This window comes from Ctenocephalides felis, unplaced genomic scaffold (genome assembly GCF_003426905.1).
Source record: "Ctenocephalides felis isolate EL2017-DRISC unplaced genomic scaffold, ASM342690v1 CF-g0.4_SCAFFOLD_01886, whole genome shotgun sequence".
NCBI lineage: Eukaryota > Metazoa > Arthropoda > Insecta > Siphonaptera > Pulicidae > Ctenocephalides > Ctenocephalides felis.
Genome location: NW_020538040.1, coordinates 174,394,778 through 174,419,496, shown reverse-complemented (window position 1 = coordinate 174,419,496; position 24,719 = coordinate 174,394,778). Strand labels below are relative to the sequence as shown.

At 27.8% G+C, this 24,719-nt stretch overlaps 1 protein-coding gene across 2 annotated transcripts; it reads right to left on the bottom strand.

Annotated features, from left to right (window-relative positions):
• Positions 1-7,119: 7,119 nt before the first annotated feature.
• On the bottom strand, positions 7,120-23,165 carry LOC113377307 (WD repeat-containing protein 7). Of its 2 annotated transcripts, none has more exons than XM_026617572.1 (31): positions 22,755-23,165; positions 21,861-21,998; positions 18,259-18,469; positions 17,616-17,759; positions 17,175-17,306; positions 16,876-17,105; positions 16,716-16,824; positions 16,455-16,614; positions 16,178-16,282; positions 15,952-16,092; positions 15,661-15,881; positions 15,370-15,589; positions 15,115-15,220; positions 14,887-15,047; positions 14,685-14,779; positions 14,494-14,581; positions 14,298-14,366; positions 13,818-13,916; positions 13,586-13,749; positions 13,169-13,473; positions 12,941-13,089; positions 12,703-12,814; positions 12,477-12,630; positions 12,259-12,397; positions 10,416-10,472; positions 9,948-10,130; positions 9,272-9,398; positions 8,923-9,109; positions 8,503-8,629; positions 8,246-8,416; positions 7,120-7,550 (listed from the first exon to the last, which is right to left on the bottom strand). In XM_026617572.1, the coding sequence occupies exons 2-31, from the start codon at positions 21,995-21,997 to the stop codon at positions 7,378-7,380; spliced, it is 4,476 nt and encodes a 1,491-aa protein (XP_026473357.1). In that variant the 5' UTR covers position 21,998; positions 22,755-23,165; the 3' UTR covers positions 7,120-7,377. The 2 variants fall into 2 exon arrangements, with proteins under 2 accessions (XP_026473357.1, XP_026473359.1); XM_026617574.1 differs by having other exon boundaries at positions 16,716-16,806.
• Positions 23,166-24,719: the final 1,554 nt, after the last annotated feature.

Sequence of the window (24,719 nt, the reverse complement as noted above, 5' to 3'; positions counted from 1 at the left end):
AAACTAATCAGCACTTATCAATAGGAATCCAATGTTTTCCAAGTCATTCCAGATGTTTCGATATTTTGTTAAATAATTATGTTTTTTCGTGAGATGACATATAAATCTGAATTCTATAACATTGTCAAGATAACTAATACCAATATTTATGACCTTTTCTAGGCTTTTCAATCTGAAATAACATTTTCATACACAGAAGTGCGAACATTATAAGCCGATGTGACTTGATCACGTGATTCATTACCAAAAAATTAATTCAACGTAATTTTTTGTTTTTCATTTTTTGTTTTTGTTCTCTAATGTTTTTGGATGTAAAACAAAAATTCGGCCCATAGAGGATTCAAATTTTAATTATAATCTTCAGTCATCAAGATTGACTTGAGTCATACATAAGACTTAAGTTTTCATATTCTTTTTTTTTCTTTTGAAAATAATATTCTCATGAACAAATTTATTAAATTAACCTAAATAATTTTAAGAAAGTCCTATTTTTGTTTTGTATAAAATTTACAAGTTTTGGACTACTATTTATATTTCAGACCCCTGAGCTGTAAATTTGTAAGTGTGTAAATTTTACTCGTAAAATTGATTAAAGTAATACAGAATATTTTCAGGAAATAACTGATGATTCATATTTCAATCAGTAATCACTTTCAAATTTAACGAAATTTCACATTACAAACAGATCGGAAATTTGCGAAACACGGAACTACTAAACAAATCACATCTTCGCAGAATGCGCGTATCGCACTTCCAAGTGTTCCGTGGACCATTAAAAAAAATATTGATTTATCTAGAATCTAGAATACTAATTGGAAAATAATTTTTAGACCCAACAGTAAAATTTAAAAAGTATTGATTAAAATATTTCAAAAATATTTGTTCACATTATTGTTCATTATCGATCGTAAATTAAGACAATGATATTTTAATCCTGTTCAAGCACGTTATTTTATAATAAAACTTTTAGTATCTGAATAAATAAGTATTATATTAATTGGTAATGATCAAAATTTATTGCCGTATGCACCAAGCTTTTATTAAACCAAATACAGATATATTTTATCATTCCCGTATAGATATCAACAGGTATAAGCTTTGTTTCTTTTTTTAATCATTAAAAAACCAAGTTCTATATTTATTCGCAATCAGATACGATCAAATTACCTGTACATTGGTTATGTTTACCGCACAATGTGCTGAGATTTTTAGTAATAAATAAGTATGTATATCTGAGACGAATTATATCAGTAAACCGCAACTCGCAATCAACATGGGTAATATATTCTGTATAAAGATATTGATTTGAAATATATTTCGAAAAAAACTAGTTGTTTGTGGATCTTATCAATATTTTTTTATATTCAGAATTTTTCTGCAGATAAACAGTAAAGAAAATATTATCATCTCCAATGTTTGTTGGAGATTTCACTGATAGGTTAGAATGGAAACCTAACATGACTACCTGATAAAAATGAGTAGAGATGAGATAAACGAAAACTTTTTTATAATAATACGTTAAAATAAATATTTTAAGTAAAAATTTACTACAATATGTAAAATATTAGTTGAAATATTTTTTTATTATATACATATTTGAATATTAGCAATCAGAACAGTTTTACGGGCTGTTGTGATAAATATTCTCATTAACACCGTCACTTCTTAGAGGGCAACCCAACGGTTAGCCCATCTCTATTTGATATATTTTATCATTAGAATTTCTCGAATACTAGTGATATTTTATTTATTGTAGTAATGCCAGGTAAGGGCTATTTTAACTCAAAATCTATATTTTCAAGTGAAAGCCAATATCACTACTGTTTGATATCAGGCTATCCGAGACAAACTTTTTAAATATATATTGATAAAATTTTAAATATATTTTGATAAAAAAAAAATAAAAAACAAACCTTGTTGGATTAGGATGAGGATACCGTATATAATATATATATATATAAAAAAGTAAAGATTGGATTTTAAATATTTACTTAATAATAAATATATCTAATCTTTTTAACATGCTATAATATATAACTAAATTTTATTTGAAATGATAATTATTAAAAAAATGATAATTATAAAAAGCCACTTAGTTCAAGGATTTAGCACAACAGCTCATAAGACTCATTAAGTTCTGGTTGCAACTAAACATATAACTAAATTTTATTTGAAATATATTTATTAACTTAATTCAAAAATATTATTATTTAATAGATTTGTTTAAAAATAAGTGAATAATTGGTTAAGCTGATAATTATTAAAAAAATGATGATTATAAAAAGCCACTTAGTTCAAGGATTTAGCACAACAGCTCATAGGACTTATCAAGTTCTGGTTGTAACTAAACATGTAACTAAATTTTATTTCAAATATATTTATTAACTTAATTCAAAAATATTATTAATAATAGATTTGTTTAAAAATAAGTGAATAATTGGTTAAGCTGTGGAATTTCAAACAGAAGTTAGATACCCGCTTCGGACAGCCTGATGTCAAGCAGTGGTAGTAGTGACATTGACTTTTACTCAAAAATATAGATAGTAAAATGTTTCCAAGTAAAAATAGCCAGACATTGCTGCACAATAAATAAACCATCAGTATTAACAGAAATTGTAATACTTAATTCATCATAGAGATAGGACAACCGTTTGGGTTGCCATGAATAAAAAGCCACGTAGTTTGAAAATTTAGCACAACAGCTCAGAGGACTTATTAAGTGCTGTAAAAATATATATTTAAACAATCGTCACTTTACTAGATGTAGTTTTCTTTTTCGCTGACAAGACTGACTATTTCTATTCACGGTTTAAATTTTCGGAAGCAACCAAAACGTGGGTTTCCATTGTAAATAGCAATTCATCACTTAACGAAGCAATAAAATCGGCAAAAAAAAACATTGGCCGATTGCAGGCGTGACAGAATTATTTCCTGGTTCTGAATTATCAAAGCCACAATAGCGGTCGTTGGAAGAAGTGTGCATTTTGTCAAATGACATGAATTATTCAAAGCTTCTAAATGCGTGACTCACAAAACAAACGACTCATACAAATTGGCGATTTCTTTTCGAATGACTGTCGCTCTTACTGTGACAGAAATCGCGCAAACATTTAATTATAATAGATGACTTTTTAATTCAGATAGCGCTAATTGAAAATAAAAATATTACTTAAACTATTAGTGAAAAATACTATTACAAATACTGTATAAGTAATAATAATAAAATAATTATAATAAAAATAAAATCTTCTATATTTTTCCATACGTTTCGATATATAGTGTAAACATCACTTGAGATTATATTTGAAACCTATAACTACAAACTAAACTTTGATATCATACTGCTTGATATCGAAATGACCGAATGTATATCAATTATAATGTGATCAAGTATGTGTAGAAGATCCCATAGTGACAAAATGGTTAAAAACGTGGGTTAGCAAAAACTAATGCCGGATTCTATTTGAATCTCGGCGAGCTCGATATCGAGCAGTATGATATAACATTTCTACTTGAGGTTAAAGATCTCAAATATAATCTTAAGAGAAAATTGCCTTTGCTTGCCATTGCCACTTGAAGTTAAATATCTCAAATATAATGTCAAGTAAAAATTGCCTTTCGTGGGCATTGCTGCAACACATAAACGCCAGCACTGTTAGATATACATATCTTATATATATATATATATATATATATATATATATATAGTCTACACATAAAACAAAAAAAAAGTGGTTGACCGCTGGGTTGTCCTCTCAAGAAAAATACTAGATTAGGGTGTACGATAGCATAAACACGCTCAGTGAACATGAAGTTTTAATCGCTTTTTTACAAAAAAAAATGCATGTTGGATAGCAAGCTTAAAATGCATTAATTGGCACTAGCTCTCAGCACTAAAATTGTCGATAATTTGTGACTGTAGAAAATTGATGACTGTAGTTAGAATAGTTTTTCTTATTTATTACATCTATCTAATTAAATGTGTAGATATTAAAAAATCAAAACAAAAAAGCGAGAAAAATGAATAAAAATATATAAATATTGGTGTATGGCATCTTTCCGTACCGAACTAAAATTTTGAAAATCTGAATTATTTTCGATATTCAGAAAAAAATTGAAATATTTTCGTTTCGTCAACACAAGCAGAAAGTTTTTTGAATCATTCAAATCGGATTACTTACTTCTCTCAAAAACTGACATTTTTTGCACCGTATCTCCAAAACATCTTGACGTGTCTTTGCCAAAATCTAATCACCACTTTTCCCCATCATAACAAATTGAATGTTTTTTTGGATCAGTTGAATCGGATGCTCCGTTTTCTCAAAAACTCGATTTCGATTTTCTGCACTCTTTGCTCTATAGCTCCAAAACGGCTGGACCTGCTTTTGCCAAAAACTAATCAGCACATCTCCCTATCAATAGGAATCGAATGTTTTTTTAACTATTCAAATCGGGTCATACACACACATCCATTTTTTCTAAAATATGCCAAAATGTTCAGAAACCTTCAAAACGTGAAGATATGCAAAAATTTTCAATTTCGATTTTTGGACGATTACAATAACTTACCCCAAGGAAGTTAATAACATATGTGCAAAATTTTCGCTACAGTACCGTAAAATTCCTTTCGGAGATCGCTGCAAATTGGTGGGCAATTTTCTAGCAAAGTCAGTAACTGAATTATTAATAAATATTTCTGTATATATTGTGTTAAAGAATTAAATACATTGCAATAAAAAAATGTAACCGCAATTAAATGAAAAAGCCATCTAAAATAACGAAATAAAACGGTGCAGAGAAGAGAAATTCAATTCTAAATCAACGGATAGTGCGCCTATATTTACTGCAATAATAATTACATAAAATCTCTCAATTTGATATCACAAATAAGGCCATGAAATAAATATATATGATAAAAATCTTGTATGGTCTTGATTCGCGATATGGTCATAGGAAATACAGATAACTCATGGGATCTTACGTAATTACATAAATTAATCACATAAATCATTAAAATAGCCATGGGCGTTAAATAAATAAATATATAAATAATGTAAACTAATTTACTTACGCCTAGTAAGGTCGAATCAGCAATTTTGGCAGCACCAAATCTGCTATATAGGATATGATGAAACCTAGAAAAAAAAACTTTTTTTTAGATTGCAATAATCCGAATTAAATATATATATATATATATATATATATATATTGTTATCACTATTTCTTGGTTAAGCATGCATAATTAAATGACTATTATATATTATTAAATATTAACAATTATAAAAAATATAATATATATAAGATTCATATATCATTAAATCATATATTATTAAATAAACTTACATAAATTGAAACAGCAAATTTCAATAAATCCATAGCATCAGGTTATGGCAGTCTAGATTCAAATCTCAACACCTGAACAAATCACAACATCTGAAAATATTTAATAAATCTACAATAAAATCATTATAAACATTGCAATAATGATTTATTTATCATATATTTATACATTCATAAATCAAAAGATCTTTGATATTATATTATAACTGTATGACATAAATTTATAGTTATTAACAATTATGCTGTTTGTATTGAGAATATTTAAAATCTAACAATGTATCGAGATGTTTTTTTTATACTGGTAACAAGAAATATAAGAGACAACAAGTTATCATTAGAAGAACGAAAAATTGACTTTGTTTAATAATAAATAAATAAATAGAAATATATGAGCTACTATAGTTTATATATGTACATAAGCATGTTGTTTTTCTCAACATGATTTATACCAGAGACTGCATCATTTAATTATAAGATATCTATTTGTTAATCATTTTCATTATATATGTAGCAATGACAGTATATTTATTACAATTACCTTTTATGTATTAGTATTTATTTAAATTTATATATTCAAGGCTTTTCTATATATTGAAATATTTTCATATGACAAATTCCACTCCAAACTACAGAAATGAGAGCCCAATTATGTGCATTTTGTTTCGTAGTATCCCAATTCAAGTAAAATATGTGAAATAAAGTTATGAAATTTAAATTATATGCAGAATACAGAGAAATAAAATATATAAAGGCTCCACATCAGCGATTTGGCGCGAAATGTACCATATTAATTTCATTTTAAATCCATATACTCAATACGCACAATTTAATTGTGGTAGTGATTAAAAATTAATACATTCATCTATGATTGTATACACGTTCCAATTATTGTACATACACAATTGAATTTAATAAACGAAACATATAATTTGCATTCTCAGAAAAAATTTGGATTAATATATTTGGCATAAAAAGAAATGATGTTATTTTTCTTAAATCTAAAATAACACATTACAGCTAAAATATCATAGTGTCTAATATAATTAGTATGACAGAATACTATAACATCTTTGGGCACCTATATGAAATAGGAGATTATTTTTATAGATTGCTTTTGAACTCTAAAAATACAGTAAAGTATTTGCAGTAACCCCCTACATAAGTTATTCCCTTGTAAACATGAGGTGTTATATTACTTTAACATTGATAACATGATAGAATTAGGGAATATGAAAATAAAATTATTAGATTAGAAAATAGTTTCAGTGAACAAAACACATATAAGAGATTACTACACATACAACTGCTACACAAAGAGAAAACTTTAAATTACTTAAAGTACATGAGAAAACCTTTGAATTAGATAAAATAGTGAATTCGAACACCTTAAGTATCTAAAGAGGAAAGATATACATATAATCACAAAGTATTAAGAAAAAAGTATATATGAAGTTATGTATTATCACAATATGATTGCAGTGTAATAGTAAAGACCATGACTAAATGCTTTAACTTATAAAATTTCACTAATAAGAATAAGATATTTAACTAATTTTAAATATGTTTCAAACATACATATTCAAACAATACATTTTTGGCTATAATTTATAACAATTAGTTTAAAATTTCTAAAAAAGTTTTACTGAAACACCTAAATAGTTTTTTTAAAAAAATCTATGTATGGCCACTAAATATCAGTGTTTTGAACTATAATGGATAAAATTATATTATATAAAGTAAAATCAACAATAATATACATATTATATAAAACCTATCAGCATATCTTTCATAGTATGTACATTTATGTACAAAACATAACATTATAATTATATTATAAATAGAAATATTACCTTAAAAGAAATTCACATTACAAGATCTTTCTAACTTTAGATTATAGTTCAATGGTTTTAGTTCCATAGCAGTAGTACCATATAATTCATATGAGGAAAGTATGAAACTGAACTTACTTTCATGTGCGCGATATAAAATGTCAATCAAAACCAAATTAGGCCAAAGCAGCCATGTCAGCAAATAGAATCAAACGTTAAATCTTGTCTCAGAACCATCTGCCAGCATAAGGGTGACTGTACGGTTATTTATCCAAATCAATCTAGCCAATTTCATTGGATTCAAGCGGGATACATCGGGTATGGGAGCAGTTGAATAACTCTTGGTGCAACGTGTTTGAGAAGCACCCAGACCAAACATACCTGGATGAAGGAAAATCACAAATAGACTATTATTTAAACATTTATGTACAACTATTAATGTATTTATGAGCGAGTAGCCAATACAAACAAACTAGTTGCTATTGGTATTTTGCCTTGAGGCAAGTTACATGAACTTCCAGATATGTGTAAATAATCGACTTAATCAATAAAATATAAATTAATTTATGAGCAATTAAAAGTATTTCGAGTGGTTTTATCACATATCGGATTTTTTGATGAAAAGATAAACTTTCTACTTCGGAAAGTTAATTATAATATTTGAAATAAAAATTTAAAGCATTCTGAAAAAAAGAAAAACATGTTACAAATCTATATACAACAGTTTTTAGTGGATTTTAGGAAATTTTATCTAGTTTTTACTTATGTGAACAAATTATAATGTGCAAAATGAAAATTAAGAGTTATTTGAAAAAAAGTAAAATATTTTAAATCCATACAATGCAAATTATCAAAATACTAAAATAAATAACAAAATACTTAAACTTTTCTATATTTAATTATACAATTTTAATTGATGTGAGAAGCAAAGAAATTTAAATGATAAAAAAAAGTTTATTTAAAAAAGAATAAACAACATAAGATTCAAGAAAAAATATTGTTCACTAGTGCTTTGGATAAAAATATATACTGTATGTAATAATTCTTGAATATTTTTAAAATAAATTTTATTATACCTGTACTGGTTTGCCAGAATGACAAACGATTTTCTCCACAGGAATAACTGACTAAATATTTGCCATCCGGACTGAATGCTGCTGCTATGATAGCCGAAGAGTGAGCTTGTATCATCTGACATTTGCTTTGCCTCAACTCATATATTGCAAGATTTCCATTGCTGGCACCAACTAGTACCCAAAATTTTAATTCAGTATGCATATATTAAGACAAATTAAATTTATTTAATTATATTATACTTATTAGTGTGAATTACCTGCAATTCGCCTTGTTGCTGGGCAATGTGATACTTGATTGAATCGACAAGCAGCAGGAAATACATCACTAAGACCTTTTGTCTTCAAATGTCCAGGTTCTACACAATGTAATATAATATCCATAACCTATGTAAAAAAAAATATATTTAATTGGATGTAGGTGCATTTTGCATAATCTTTTGAATATGTATATGTAGTGACAATGAAATTTTGAACTGTTTATTCTGAAAACCAAGATTACCATTCAAAATTTTAAAGTTTCAAGAGACGACTCTACAAAAAAAGTCATTTTGGAGTTGTATCAAATGGTTTTTAAATTATTGGAATCGGTGCTTCTAAGAAAAGAACAAATAATCAAACTTTTATTCTCATACACAAATATTAAAACAGCCAAATTTTTATGATTCAATTTATAATACCTCGACAAGTAAGTCACTCATTTCACTTTGCATTTTATCTATGAGCAGTTCAACTCCTCGAAGAATTTCAGGCTTAGCTCTATGTAATACTGAATTGTTCAAATTAACATTTATTGTTTGTGGATTTTGTTGTAATGTATTATAACGTGCAACTTCTCTAGCCATTGTTGTTATAAAAGCAGCAGGTCTGAAATAAATCTCGATCAGAAAATATTTCGTTCAGATTATGAGAAAATAGATTTATAATTTTATATAAACTAATATTATATTTATATATATACATATATGAAAATAATATAACTATATGGTTTATCATATATGAACCTTAATATGTTATCTTGTATCATACCTTGCTGTAGCAATTAAAGTTAATGCATGTCTCGCAGTTCTACATGAATCAGCTTGAGGATGTAATGGTAATCCATATGTCATACTCGGAACAAATTTATCAGCATCACAGCACATTTCCAATAAGCCTAAAAACGTCGAAATGAATTATATATTGTCTATATATATTTTTATAAAGTAATAAAACTAGTCGTGCGTGGCATCGTGCCTTAAGGCAAATTGCTGTAACTTCCCGTACCAAAAATTAATGTTTTAAAAAAAAAAAATTATATTTTTGAGAAATTTTAAATTTATGAAAAAATGTAATTTTTGAAAAAAAAGACTGTTTGAAAAAAAATGTTTTTTTTTTATTTTGAAATGTCTCCTTATCAATACGAATCGAATGATTTTTGAATTATTCAAATCGGTTGATCGGTGTTCCCGAAATCGTCGACGAAAATTTGTATCCGCACACACACACACATACATCCATTTTTCTTAAGGTATGCCAAAATGTTCAGAAACCTCTAAAACGTAAAGATAAATAAAAATTTTCATTTTCATTTTATTTGCGATTACTATAACTTACCCTACGGAAAGTTAAAAATTGCTTTAGGATACGGTCGATTCAACAAACAATCCTCGTTACGGATCGAATTAAACACGTATGTCGGGCTTCCGCTGTATAATATACATACCTAATAATACTTTGCTGACATCTAGATATGGTTCCCAAACTGTGAATCCTCTACCTATAAGGTCAATAGCTGCTCTTCGTAATGGTGTATGAGCTGGAAGTTTTGGCGAAGGTGGAGCCAACAACAAATGTGTCAGAGCCATCGACGTAAGTCTTGCAAGATTATTGTTGCCAATTCCAAAACCTATAATTTCAAATTATGTTGATTACTAGCTCAATAAATTTTCCTAACAACACAAAATATCAATGATATAAAATAATTATAGAATATTTACATGCAGTATATATATTTTTATTAAAGCACTTATTGTACTAAAGGAAAAATGTTGTGAAATATCATGCATTCTGTAAATAAACTCAATGATTATCTATTTTTATTGAAGAAAAATACATTATTATTATTATTATTTTTATTAAAACTTCTGCAACTAATAGATTAAAAAACAATAATATTAATAAACATAATTACCTTCCACAACTGAACTTTTTCTCCTTCCATCATCTCCCATCCTCTTTTTGTTATTAGCTGTACTCGAGAATCAACAGTAATTAATTTTAGCAACAACAAACCACCACAATAAATTTTTAAACTTTAGTAATAATTATTGAAAATTATATCTAAGTATATCACGTAGTATTAGTGCAAGCATATAAATGTCGATAAACCAGCTAAAAAGCCAATAATTTGAATACTTTGAAAAGTAAGTTAACTGATATTTGTTTAAGGATAATAACTTTATTGCTTATGATAATAAATTTAAACTAGTTGTTATTGGTATTTTGCCTTAGGGCAAGTTACATAAACTTCCCAATATGTATCAATATGTATCCCTAAATGTATCAATAAAATTTATTACACATAATTGAAAACGAACGAACACGTTTACTCGGAGTATTTTCCAAAAGTAAATTTTCAAAAATCAACTATTTTTATAATTGAACCAGTTTCCTGAGGACTTTAATGGTTTAGTAGGTTCATTAAGACCAAGTACTCTATCGTTATACCAAGTAAATCGTCTAATTTTAATTTTAACAGACGTCAAAAAAACTACTCATGATGAATTTTTAAAATTAAACTACTTGTCGTAAGGCCGTAATATTTCAGTAAGTTCTATAAGACTATGATATGTATCACCAAAAAAGTCAGATAAAAATCGGCTTGAATTTTTTTTCTACAGTTAATTACAAGAAAACGGCTCGGTAGATTTTCACCTTAAACTAATCAGTATCATTCCCAACTAAAATCTTTCGAACAGTTTTTGATTTTTTAAAACCGATTCGGTAGAATGATTTTTTATGTAGACAATAAGTTTAACACTTTTTTCCAAATTTCAAATAAACGCCAGATTGTCGCACAAAACTGACAAACGATAATCCTCATCTAAATACATCGAATGGCTTTTAAATTTTTGAAATCGGTCCAGCCGATAATAATACTGACAATAATCAATAAAAATTGATCAATAATTAATAACAATTGTATTAAATATTTTCAAATAGATCATTATCAGTACTGTAAATTTATAAGCACTTATCTTATTAAATTTGGATCACATTTTACAAATAATTTATGTGCATCTTTACAAGAAATGAAAACATATATGCATAAACAAAAACAAAACCTAATCGAGCCAAGATAGAACAAAGATTTCTAAAACCTTATGAGATTTTTTTTGCAAAAATTTTAATATTTTCATTTTCTTGAGAATTTTGAAATGATGGAAAAGAAAAGACTATTTTTTTAAAATGCTGAATCTTCATGAAAAACTAGTCATTTCTTTACACCGTCAACACCAGCAAAATGTTTTTTGAATTAGGATAGGGCAGGGCACAAAGGTCCAGTTTGACATTCAGTAATTATACTGTCTAAAACGAATGAATTATATCACAACACATAACGCGTATTAAACAAATTCACAGTTAATTCTTAATTATAGAAATATGTTTTTAGTTGTTTTTCTAAAATTCGTCATCTGTCCCCTATTACCCCATAGACTGGGTAAAAAAGGGAAATATAAACATTTTCATTTTCGATTTTTTTGCAATTACTTTAACTTACCCAATTGGAAGGTAAGAATTGTTTAGTAGCTATTTTAAAATAAAAATAACGAATTAATATGTTTAGCAACTAAAGTAAAAGCATACATATACTAGCGATCATTTTTAGATTCGTCATTCCAACTTTTATTATTTATAATTAATAACTGATTTTTAATTAACACAAATTCTGATTATGTAAAACTTTACAAATCCCATAACCTGTGCTGTTAATAATCCGAGTTACAATATATAATAAAAAATAAAATATATACCTTCTGTAGTAATGTCTTGTCCAAATTCTGCACCAATAACACCTAAAAGAACAACAGCAGTTGTTTGTTTGCGCTTTAATTCAGCAATACTTGATGGTTTTCTAACAACTTCCTCCTCCTCTTCTTCATATTCCTCTTCCTACAAAAAGTACTTTGTATCAGTACTCAGAAATATTTATAATTATGTATATAGAAATGTTTATAATTATTCATGTTACCGTTCCATCTTGCACAGAGATCGGATTTGGCGTGTTAACATGCACTCCATTAGAACCATGATTTGTTTGATTTTGAATACTTTCAGTTTTTGTGTATAACGGCAGATATTGTGCCCATGAATCAACTAATTGTTTACGACCTTTAGGACCAAGACTAAAGTAATAAAATCCAATTAAAAATAATTAAGAGTCATAAGTACAACTAAAATCAAAGTATTATGCTCACCGGCCTAATTCAGCTAATAGTAGAGCTTGTGCGGCTTCTCGTACCTCCAAACACTGATGTTGCCACCTACGTGCCATCATCTCCACCTGTGGCCTTTTGAAATTCTTAGCCCCTAAGTAAAATAAGAAAAATTTGAGTAAAAATCTGTAGTGTATTTGTAAGCCATTAAAGTATTAAAAAATTATAGAATCAGCTATAAGTAATGAAAAAAATCCTTATTTATTCCCCAAATACTTACCAGCTGCTGTAACTTTATCTGGTAGAAGAACACAATGTAGAGTGGCAAGTAAGGACCAGCCTTGCTTTATCTGAGCTTGTTGCTGAGTATAAATTTCTTCATTTTCCTCATCAGCTTTACACCACGTCACATTTACTCTGGTTGATTGTCTAAAAATAAACAAAATTGATTCAATCCAACACAAGAGCAAAATAAGTAAGTAAAATATACACAACAAAATTTATTAACCTGTGTAGTTTTCTATTCCTTTCTTGTTCAGGCACAAAAGTGGCATTATTCATAGACATCAATGTGTTACTTAAGGCGATAATTGCCAATAAATGATTTGATGTTAATGTTGTTGATAATTCCCAGTGGAATCGTGATGTAAATAACCTTGTGAGGGTTTCCTGCTTTACCAACTCTTTTGGTATATTTGGATGCAAACCAGATAAATCTATGCCACTGATATCAATTTCTAAATTATTTTGCCATGTGGGAAGCAATAGTGACATATATCCACCTTTTGATAATACTCCAAAAGATATAGGTATCTTGAAAATAAAATATATTTTTTAAACATAATGAACATTTAACAGCTTTTTTGCTATTGCACAAAAACAGCTAATATAGTATGGAATGCTATATGAATTATTTTATATATACCATTGGTTTTAGAAGACCAAGTTTTGTTTCACAAACTCTGTCTAAGTCAGCATCCATTCCCCAAGCGTGTAACAAAGATAAAAGTAACTGAGCTACTTCCATAACGGTTGTACCCTCATTTTGATTTCTGATTTGCTGCTTTTTATTTGTATTTTCATTATTATCTGAAATTTAAAAATATTACAAACCATTTTCGTAATTAATCTAAACATAATACTAAAACAAAACAAACCTTTATTCATATCATTTTGCCGAAGTCCTACACTTTCAGCTTTGGCTTGAAGTTTTGTATGAACATTTTCTGCACCTTCCTTCATTTTGGCTAAAATTCCTTCAATAGAAATAGCATAATCAAAAATATATTCAAAAAATTTCTTATTATAAAACAAAGTTAACTTTGTCTATTGAAACCCAAATATTTCAATATTTACCTATATAATTAATACAAATACTCTGTAAACGTAAAAAAAAACAAAACAAATTTATAATTCAATACAAAAATAATAAGTCACCAAAACATTTTGCAAAGCATAATTTGTTCATTCAAAACATAATATAATAACTCTCAAGCAATCCGTTAACATAAAACTGCAATCAAGATATATTTTAACGTTATTCTACTTGTACAATTTAAAATAATCATGCAAAGAGAAAAAAAATTTAACCAAAAGAAAAAGAAAAATGGTCCAATTGTTTACTGTAAATCACAAACCATGTTTATCTTTTTCTTTAAGAATTCTTTCCATATCCTCAGCTTTGTCCTTCACCTTGCCAAAGAAATCTGACAAATGCGATTATAAAGCATATATATTTCTTAATTATTTGGAAATTGTATTTGTTAGGTACGACATTAAATTAGAAATTAACTTGACTAGTTGATGTTTCATTAAAATTATAAGTCATTTTACCTGATATCTTTTTAGTTGCATCTGGACTAGCTGATTGTGTTAATGCTGTTACTTTTTTATATTCTGACTGAGCGCTAAGACCAGCTTGCTGTAAATTTTTACTTTTGTAAATAAAAGTCCATATCTTTGAAAGTTAATTAAGCACATTGAATTATTTTATGAAATATAATTAAAATAAAAATATAACTTACTTCTAAACTATCGGGACTCATGGCTGCATATTCCTCACTTAATAGCTTCACAATTAGACTCTCGATATCAAAGAAAAGTATATGACTTTCAGGGTCTGTAAGCACAAGTTAGTTTATTAATATTAGTACAATCACAATATATAAAATATATACAATGTAAAAATTATTACAACAGTATTAAAATCTATGATATAATACTTGCCCTTAGGATTTGTTCGTAATCCTTGAATCACCAAAGGAGCACCGCGATTTTTCAAACCAGCGCTATAATCCTGCTGATGGTGGGAATGCAACTGTTGCAGCTGATGCAAGCCCCTTTGAGTAGCATGTCGAATAGCTGATAAATTTCTGTGCCGGAGACCCCTAAAATTGTTAAGTAATATTTTTGTATAGTAAAAAAATTAATACTATATATAGTAAGAGATTGTACCTAAAGAAATGAACAGCTGGATTTGCTAAACCCATTTCTGAAGTTGAATATGCAGAACTTGTTGTGTTTTCATCACAAGCATATAAAACTTCCTCAGCTATCATTCCTAAAAATTTAAAAATAGTTAATAACAAAACAAATTTCATCAATTATCTGCACTAATACATAATAATATATTAATATATTATTTGCTAAAAGCTTTAATAAAGAATATATGAATTTTAATTGTAATTATCAGATAACTAAGAGTTCTACCATGAAGTACTCGATCAAGATGTCCGGTTTCCATCTGCCAGACATAAACTGTTCCATCTGAACATCCCACCACCATAAAATCGTCCAACGGTCTCCATTTTATACTAACTACTGGAAAAAGATGCCTGCTTGCCAGTGTTATACATTTTCTTTCAGATAATGAAAGCAATGTGACACTATGATCTGAAGCAACAGCACAAATGCATTTTTGAATACGAGGCTGAAGAAAAAAAAGATACATATAGTTTCATTACATCAAAATAAGGAAACCAGTATAATTGATAATCTTACACTACAAGTTTCAGGAGGCACTAGTAACTGAGTAATTTCACCTGCATGGACACAAAATCTATGCAAAAGGACACCTGAGTAAATATCCCACAAACAAACGGCAAAATCTACTCCTCCAGACACTAAATGAACACGATCGTAACGGCTGTTGGCTAAAGATGGGCACAACAAGCAATTTACTCTACCTTGGTGACCAGTTAACAGCTGATGAGGAGGCCAATCTGAAATAGGTAGTGGAAATAGAAGTATAATATATATAATAATTATATATGTCTGTTTAAAATAACTTACCAACATATTGCTGATGGTTACCATGGAGTAATTGTAACATAACTGTTTGTGTAGCTGGAACAATGATAATACTTCCATCTTCCCTTCCAACTACCAGTCTGGAATGCTCTGGTAGATAAATGCTGGACGCAAGTTTGATAGCTATTGAAATGCATAAATTATAATATACAAATATTATATAAATATAAATAATAAAAATGAAGTTTGCATTGATGAATGTACTTACAATGTGGTTCATCTGGATGTATAAATTGATCTAGAATACCAACAGGACTAGGATTCATTTCTGACCAAGCTTCCATAAGGCTAGTTGTAATTGTTGGAGATAAAACTAAAAATAATAAGTAGCAATTATAAAATAGAATAATAAACAGTTACTATGATCCAGAAAGAAGAAAGCAGAAGAGAATATTATTGTGGTCAAAAAGCTATATCTCTTATAAGATTTCTTAAAACTTCTAGTCTAAAATTCCCCCATAAGCTGGAGAAATGTTCAAACATACCAGGCGGCTTCCCTGTTTCATGTGGTGCATTTACTGGACATGCTTCAGGAACAGACCAAATAGTAACAGTTCCTTCTGAGTCACCGCGTAACATATACATATTAGATTTTCCACCAGCTGCCGTTGTAACAAATCTCATAGCTGGAGGACATGATAAAGGCTACAAGAAAACAAATATATTATTAATAATCATTACTACAAATTATATCATTGCTCTATTTATCTTACCAAACTAAATATTAATAATTAATCCGTTCTTACCTTTTCTCCATTTTGTGCCAAGATGCAATACAAGAGTGGAGTATCCTTCTCAATTGAGGCAGCATGAAAATCTTTATTGTCCGCAATACTACTAGATTTAGGAAGGTTGCTAACATAAATGAAAGGTATGATAGTTCTTCTGTATTTATTATATACTTACTTGCTTGGTAACTTATATAAGTATGCCCTGCCTTCATCTGACCACAAAAGCACACGATCAGGTCCTAAAAAATCTCCTGACATCCATCTTTCTCCAACAGGTGATATAACAGAACAAAGTACACTAAAATCTCCTGCATCATATATTTGCCAGAATTTTGCACAAACTATAAGTACTGTTCTTTGGTTAAAAGGGCAACAATTCATAGATATTGCATTTAAACAACGAATCTGAAAGATTAATTGTTACTAGAAGTTTGAAGCAACAAGAAAAAATATATATAAATAAAATATTAATACCTGTTTTGACTCATTTTCATAGATTGGCTCAGAATGTTTATTTTCATGTCCTAACAATGTCCATACTTTTACTGTTCCAGTTGTTGTGATAGCCAATACGACATCATCTTTACGTTTGGACGGTCTCAACACCTAGATAATAAATTATAAATATGGGTATCACAAAACATCTAAGAAAAGTTGCACATTTTGATTATTCAAATTTAAGGGAGTTATATAATACAATTGTTTCTGTAAATGAATACAAAATGTAAATATAATGTTATATGTAAATATTGATGTAAATATGTATATACACAAAATAATAAAACTCGAATAAATGTACATAAGACAAAAATGGCAAATAAGTGTAGTGATATTTCAAATTATATTACTGACAAATAATCAAAGTTAAAAATCTTATTAAAACATTTACATAAATAATCATTGAATAATACTTACATGAAGTGCGGATATCCAATCCGGATTAACTTTTGAAGATAGAGAAAAAAGTATTTCCAGACTGAACGGATCCATGATAAGGATTTCAGCATAATAACCATTGCAAAATAATCTAATATCATCACAGTTTGACATATGGTAAGCCTAAATAAAATAATGCAGCATATTAATGTACTCAAAAGTAAAAAAAATAAATATAAAAAATCATTATGAAAAATATTATATCACTAACTGATAGAAATTCATTACTGTGTGGAAAAATTTGCACAGTTTTTAATTAAACAAAACATTTTACTGGTTTAATACAAATTATTACATTTTACTGATTTTCTTATTTTAATTAAGATTAAGGTCATAGTCGAAACAAAAATGCTTTAATTACTATTTAACTGAAGATAATAACTCAAAATGTATTAACTATTTTAAATATGTTATTAAGGAAAATTAAAGATTAACGTACAAATCTTTGCCATTTATTTGATGTATCAGCTTAGAAAAACTTATTGATTATACTTATTTTACTCTTATTATATTTTATACTTTTATTCATACTTTATTTTTTATTCATAAATGTCTCAAGATATTAGCTGACTATAAAGCATATTTTGTGAAAATATTTTTTTCATTATACCCCAAATCTTACCTGTATACTCGTATGAACTTGAGTTAGTTTCACACTTTCCCTGCATTTACCATCTACTAAATCCCATGTACACATTTCACCACTTTCGGATGAACTTACTAAAAAGTTATTGTCTTGAATAATACTAACTCTAGATAAACATAATATTGGAGCTGTATGTCCTACTAATAAACATCTTGGGGTCAGTTTCATTGTGTCTGGGTCAACTTGCCTAATAAAATGTAATAGACTCATTAATGTCCATTCAATAAGTGTATATAATAATTAATTATATAATTTTAGATTAGCAAAAAAGATGCAAGTATTAGAAACAACTTTTAACAAACATGCCTCTGTGATGATCTATTATTTTCATATTTAGCATAAAGTCAATGTAAAAAAATCTTATTTAGAAATGCAAGAATCATATATTAATGTCAGAAAGTTTAACCAATATCTTTGTGAATACAATTATAACAAAACAAAGCAAAGAGTATGTATATACACCTAAGTCTGTTTTTACACGGTCTTTTTGAACACGGTTTTGATATAACACGGTTTGAAAATTGAATATTTTTAATTTTTTTACACAAATTTATTCCATTTAGCACGATTTTAAATTTTATGTACCTAAATTTTTTTTGTCAAATTAAATTTTTGCGAAGTATGTTCATATCACAAAAAGTATTTATGAAAGAAAAAAGTCTGAAACCATCGATAGTATCGATAGTTTGCGAACACTAGCTTAAAAATTTAAGTGAATTCCCCTTTAGCGCGTACAAACAATTTTTACTGGTCAAAGCAAATGTGAATAGCACTAATTTAATTCTTGTTCTTAAAAATTCTTGTTTTTCACCAATTTTAATAGGTTATAGAGATTAGGAACAAATCACCCATTTTTGTATAAGATCAATGTCTTTTTTTACACGTTTTTTTTTTACACGGATTCTTCTGGAACCAATCTCCGTGTAAAAACAGACTTAGGTGTATATATATATATATATATATATATATATATATATATATGTATGTATGTATGTATATATATACACATATTAGAGATGGGTAACACAGTTTTATGACCTTTTAGGTATACGAGTCAAAATAATGCCATTGTGTATTTTCCAGAAAATACAAAAATATTATTTCAAAGATACAGAACAATGAAATTGTGTTCAAGTGTGTATAGCTCAAATGTATAATTTATTGAATAGCAAGGGGTCAATTTCTAACTATGACAATCTTTGAGCGTGAATGACGGCAATCAGGAATATACATACCAAAAAATACACTAAATAAAATACATTTAATCTGTTTTTTTCATAGCCAGAAATAACGATGCTTTAGAGTGCAAAATTTATCAGTGTTAATATCAATAATAAATTCAAATTCTAATATTCAAATATGTTTGAACTGCTTATAAAAGAATCTCAAATAATTAATGGGATTTGACAAATCCTTAGATACGTAAACAACACACTATAGAACACATTTGTGCCGAGTATTTTGGTTTTAAAGTTGTCGGAGTAGTTAAGTAAATATAACTCCTCCCTGAAGCGGAGTCAAATTCTAACCGATCCGGCTTTGGATATGATAAGCCCATCTCTAATACACACACACACACACATATATATATATATATATATATATATATATTTTTTGTAGAGTTTCGAACAAGAATCCAAAAATAATACAAAATAAAAAAACAAGAAAAGTTTTTAATAAACAATTTCTTTATTTAATTATTTGTTTACTGTCAACGTTTCGGAACTAGGTACGTTCCATCTTCAGGACATCTGTCAAGAAACATGATCTTGATAAGATTTAAGCAAACAATATGTTTAAGAATATTAAGAAAATAGATTTTTCTTAAATAATAAATTAATTGTAACAAATAATAATGTACAGAAATATGATAATATGATCAAAATGAAAATGATAAAAATAAATGAGTGGATTATTAGAACAGGATATTAAAAATGATAGAAATTTTTTGAAAGTTATGGAAAAATTTTTTAAGAAAGGATTAATGATAAAATTGAATTAATTACCTGTATGTTTGAATATACGTTAGCACTTTTTCACTAAACAAGAATTTTTGACAAAAAATGAATTTGTGAGTTATTTTTCCGCCGAATAGTTAACTTTTGTAAATCAAAATTACTAAAAGTGTTGTCTTTTTAAAATTATTATTTGAAAACAAATAATATTGTATTCGAAGTTATACTATTGGCTTTTGGAAGCGAACTAAACTGTATTTGATGGATTCATATGTAACACGTGTAAACACTTGAAACGAGAACTGTGAGATTGTATGTGTGTGTTTTTTTCTCATGTTAGGGTGTAAATACTTAAATTATTGAACTTAAAATGAAGTCGATATTAATTGTTTGTCAAAAAGTGTAAAAAATTTAAATATGAATCATGTAATAGGTTGTGATCTGATCTAATGTTGACACTGTTAGAAACATTCAAGAGAATAAGACAACTCTCCGCGAATAATCTCCTAAAAATGCAACTTTCATGATATAAAATCTTTGGAGTGAAATTAAATGAATGGGCGTTTTCTATAGAGTGTTGTACTAGGGTACTTTTGAAATTTTTTTGTTTATGGTGGACCAGTACCCTAGTACAACACTCTATAGAAAACGCCCATTCATTTAATTTCACTCCAAAGATTTTATATCATGAAAGTTGCATTTTTAGGAGATTATTCGCGGAGAGTTGTCTTATTCTCTTGAATGTTTCTAACAGTGTCAACATTAGATCAGATCACAACCTATTACATGATTCATATTTAAATTTTTTACACTTTTTGACAAACAATTAATATCGACTTCATTTTAAGTTCAATAATTTAAGTATTTACACCCTAACATGAGAAAAAAACACACACATACAATCTCACAGTTCTCGTTTCAAGTGTTTACACGTGTTACATATGAATCCATCAAATACAGTTTAGTTCGCTTCCAAAAGCCAATAGTATAACTTCGAATACAATATTATTTGTTTTCAAATAATAATTTTAAAAAGACAACACTTTTAGTAATTTTGATTTACAAAAGTTAACTATTCGGCGGAAAAATAACTCACAAATTCATTTTTTGTCAAAAATTCTTGTTTAGTGAAAAAGTGCTAACGTATATTCAAACATACAGGTAATTAATTCAATTTTATCATTAATCCTTTCTTAAAAAATTTTTCCATAACTTTCAAAAAATTTCTATCATTTTTAATATCCTGTTCTAATAATCCACTCATTTATTTTTATCATTTTCATTTTGATCATATTATCATATTTCTGTACATTATTATTTGTTACAATTAATTTATTATTTAAGAAAAATCTATTTTCTTAATATTCTTAAACATATTGTTTGCTTAAATCTTATCAAGATCATGTTTCTTGACAGATGTCCTGAAGATGGAACGTACCTAGTTCCGAAACATTGACAGTAAACAAATAATTAAATAAAGAAATTGTTTATTAAAAACTTTTCTTGTTTTTTTATTTTGTATTATTTTTGGATTCTTGTTCGAAACTCTACAAAAAATATACACAAATCCAAGACTCTACCATTCAATATATATATATATACATATATATACTTCAATATTACCATAAACATATTTGTCCATCATAGCACCCTGTTACTAAAGTTTTTTGATCTCGTGACAAAAATATTGAAGAGACACAATGAGTGGGTGCTGAATGACCCCACAGCACTACGGGGACAACTAAATTTGTGCCAGGCATTCTGTAAATATTTTCATAATCATTTGAAAATTGGATAAAAAAATTTAAAATTGAATGGAGTTCAAAATATGATCAATTATACCTATAAAAAACTTACATAGATTTGAAAATATTTGAATTACTACAGTTTAAATTTCAATATAATAAAGTTATTGAAAAGAATGTAGGTGAAGGTGAAAACAATGTAAGTGAATGAGTTGAAAGAAAGTAAGGTGTATACTATTTATAAGAAACATTTATATTTTTTCACATTTATATTTGAACAAAATGTATAATTCAAGAATATCAAAATGAGAATGTCATTAAAGATTTAAATTGACAGTTAGAATGTTATTAAAATTATCTTTTATTAACAAATCTATAACATGATCTATATAATGCAATAAATAACTTAATAATTTACGAATTCATTAAGTAATAATTATTAAAGATTAAGTTTTCATACATATGTATGAAATTATAAAATTGATTTATGTTATTTGCTGTCATTGAAAATTCAAGTTTTCAACAATATATTAAGTTAATGGAGTTTGTTGATTTTAATCGCAATTTTGATATAATTATAATTGAGTATGTGCATAATTAAATGTATTCGGTTAAAATGATTAAATATATTATAATGAGTGTATAAAATTATATGTAAAATATAATTTATATCAAAATAACAAACAATTTTCAAAGTTGTATCAAAATAGGACCGCTGTCAAAGAATAATGACAATTTGAACCCTGACGTAACATTAATGTTTTTCATTTACCTTGCAATTTAAGTAATTAGCAGTGCATAAATAAACCAAATCACATTAACAAATTTCTATATTAACAAAGTTAACCACGAAAACAAAGCCATTTCGAAAAAATCAATTACTGTACTCTATCTATATATCTTCAGCACTTCAACTTTTTATTACAATATTTTCCACAAAGAAATGTTTATATTTTGAAACACACATGCCCCTTTTTGTTGTCACAATTACGTAAATTTATAGAAAAAATATCGTTATAAAAACCCTAGTACAGTAATTAAATCATTAAAAAACATATAACACTTTTCAATATGAATTGACATCTGTCTTCAGAAACATTTGTTATGTACAAAATGGACACGTGATTGTCTCATATTTATTGTGTTCATCATGTGTAAATAAAAAGGTGTTATATATACACACTAAATGGTAAGCTTTACAGCCAATATTAATTTTCATTCACGTGTGACATTACTTCTTTTTTGCGACCGACGCAAATATTGCGGAACGTGACTGTCATGTGCTCATCGTGGATCGAGTCTCGGCTCGGGATGGAAATGCTCAGAAATGCTCCTAGTAGAATGCGACGAGGTGTGTTTATTTGTTTCTCCAAGGGCAGCCACCTAGCCCCATTGAAACTTACTGATATTGTATCGTAGGATTGATCCGAATCCTGTTCAGGAATCATATATTTCGCCCTTTAAAATATCCTTCAAAGGTTTCTTTCTAAGTTTTGGCTCTAGAGGACAGATGTAGTATAAACGCTTCTCAAACTAGTCGTGCCCTAAGGCAAATTAAGGGAAATTCCCGTACCAAAAATTATTAAAAAAAAAAAAAAAATCACTTCTTTTTAGAACTTTGAAAAAATAGATTTTTGGGAATTATAATTTTTTTTATTTTTTTAAAATATTTTAATTTTTCATTATACTTTGAAATATTTTGAAAAAAAAAAGATCTGTTTTTCAAAGCAATCGCAATCGCAATACGTTAGCTGCGTAGAAAGAAATATAGAAGCGCGTGAGCGCCGCGTCGTAGTCTAACGGACAAGCTCTGGTACTGAACCCATAGAAATGTAAACAAAATTTGTTCTTATTATTGAAATATCTATAAAATGTCTGATAATTTGATGTGCATATGTCTAATGATCATTTTTGTCCGCCAAATGGCATTTTTTTTTACTTTTTTCATTAGATCTCCGAAACCGCTAGACCTGCCTTTATGATGATCAATTCTTCATCTTGTCAATACAAGTAAAATGTTTTTTGAATTATTAAAATCGGACACTCCGTTCTCTTAACAACTGAATTACCGTTTTTGGCACTTTTTGCCTCGTATCTTCGGAACGGCTGGACCTGCCTTCGCCAAAAACTAATCAGCACGTCTCCTTATCAATACGAATCGAATGTTTTTTGAATTATTCAAATCGCTTCATCCGTGTTCCCGAAATCATCGACGAAAATTTGTATCTGAACATACATATATACACGCACACACACAACACATCAAATTTTTCTAAGCTTTGCCGAAATGTTCAGAAACCTTTGAAACGTAAAGATATAAACATTTTTATTTTCGATTTTTTTGCGATTACTATAACTTACCCTACTGAAAGTTAAAAAAAGAAATTCAGAATATACTATTTTTTGTTTTATTATCGCATTGGCACGTTATTCTACATTGATTAAGGATATAATATTAACTAGTTTTTTGATATTTTGTGAAATTTTTTGAGCATTTCAAATTTTTTACTACGGCCCCTAAGCCGTCCATTAATCACTAAAGGAGCGGGGGGGGGGGGGCGATTGATAAAAAATCACAAAATATTACGTGATGGGTGGGGAGCCTTGTGAGATGTCACGCGTATTTTTTGTTTACCTGAATTTAAAAAAAATCAAAAAATTTCAAAAAAATATAAAAATTAAACTTTTTCTAGGCACTAAAATACACATAATGTTAGGTGGGAGGGTGTGGTAATTC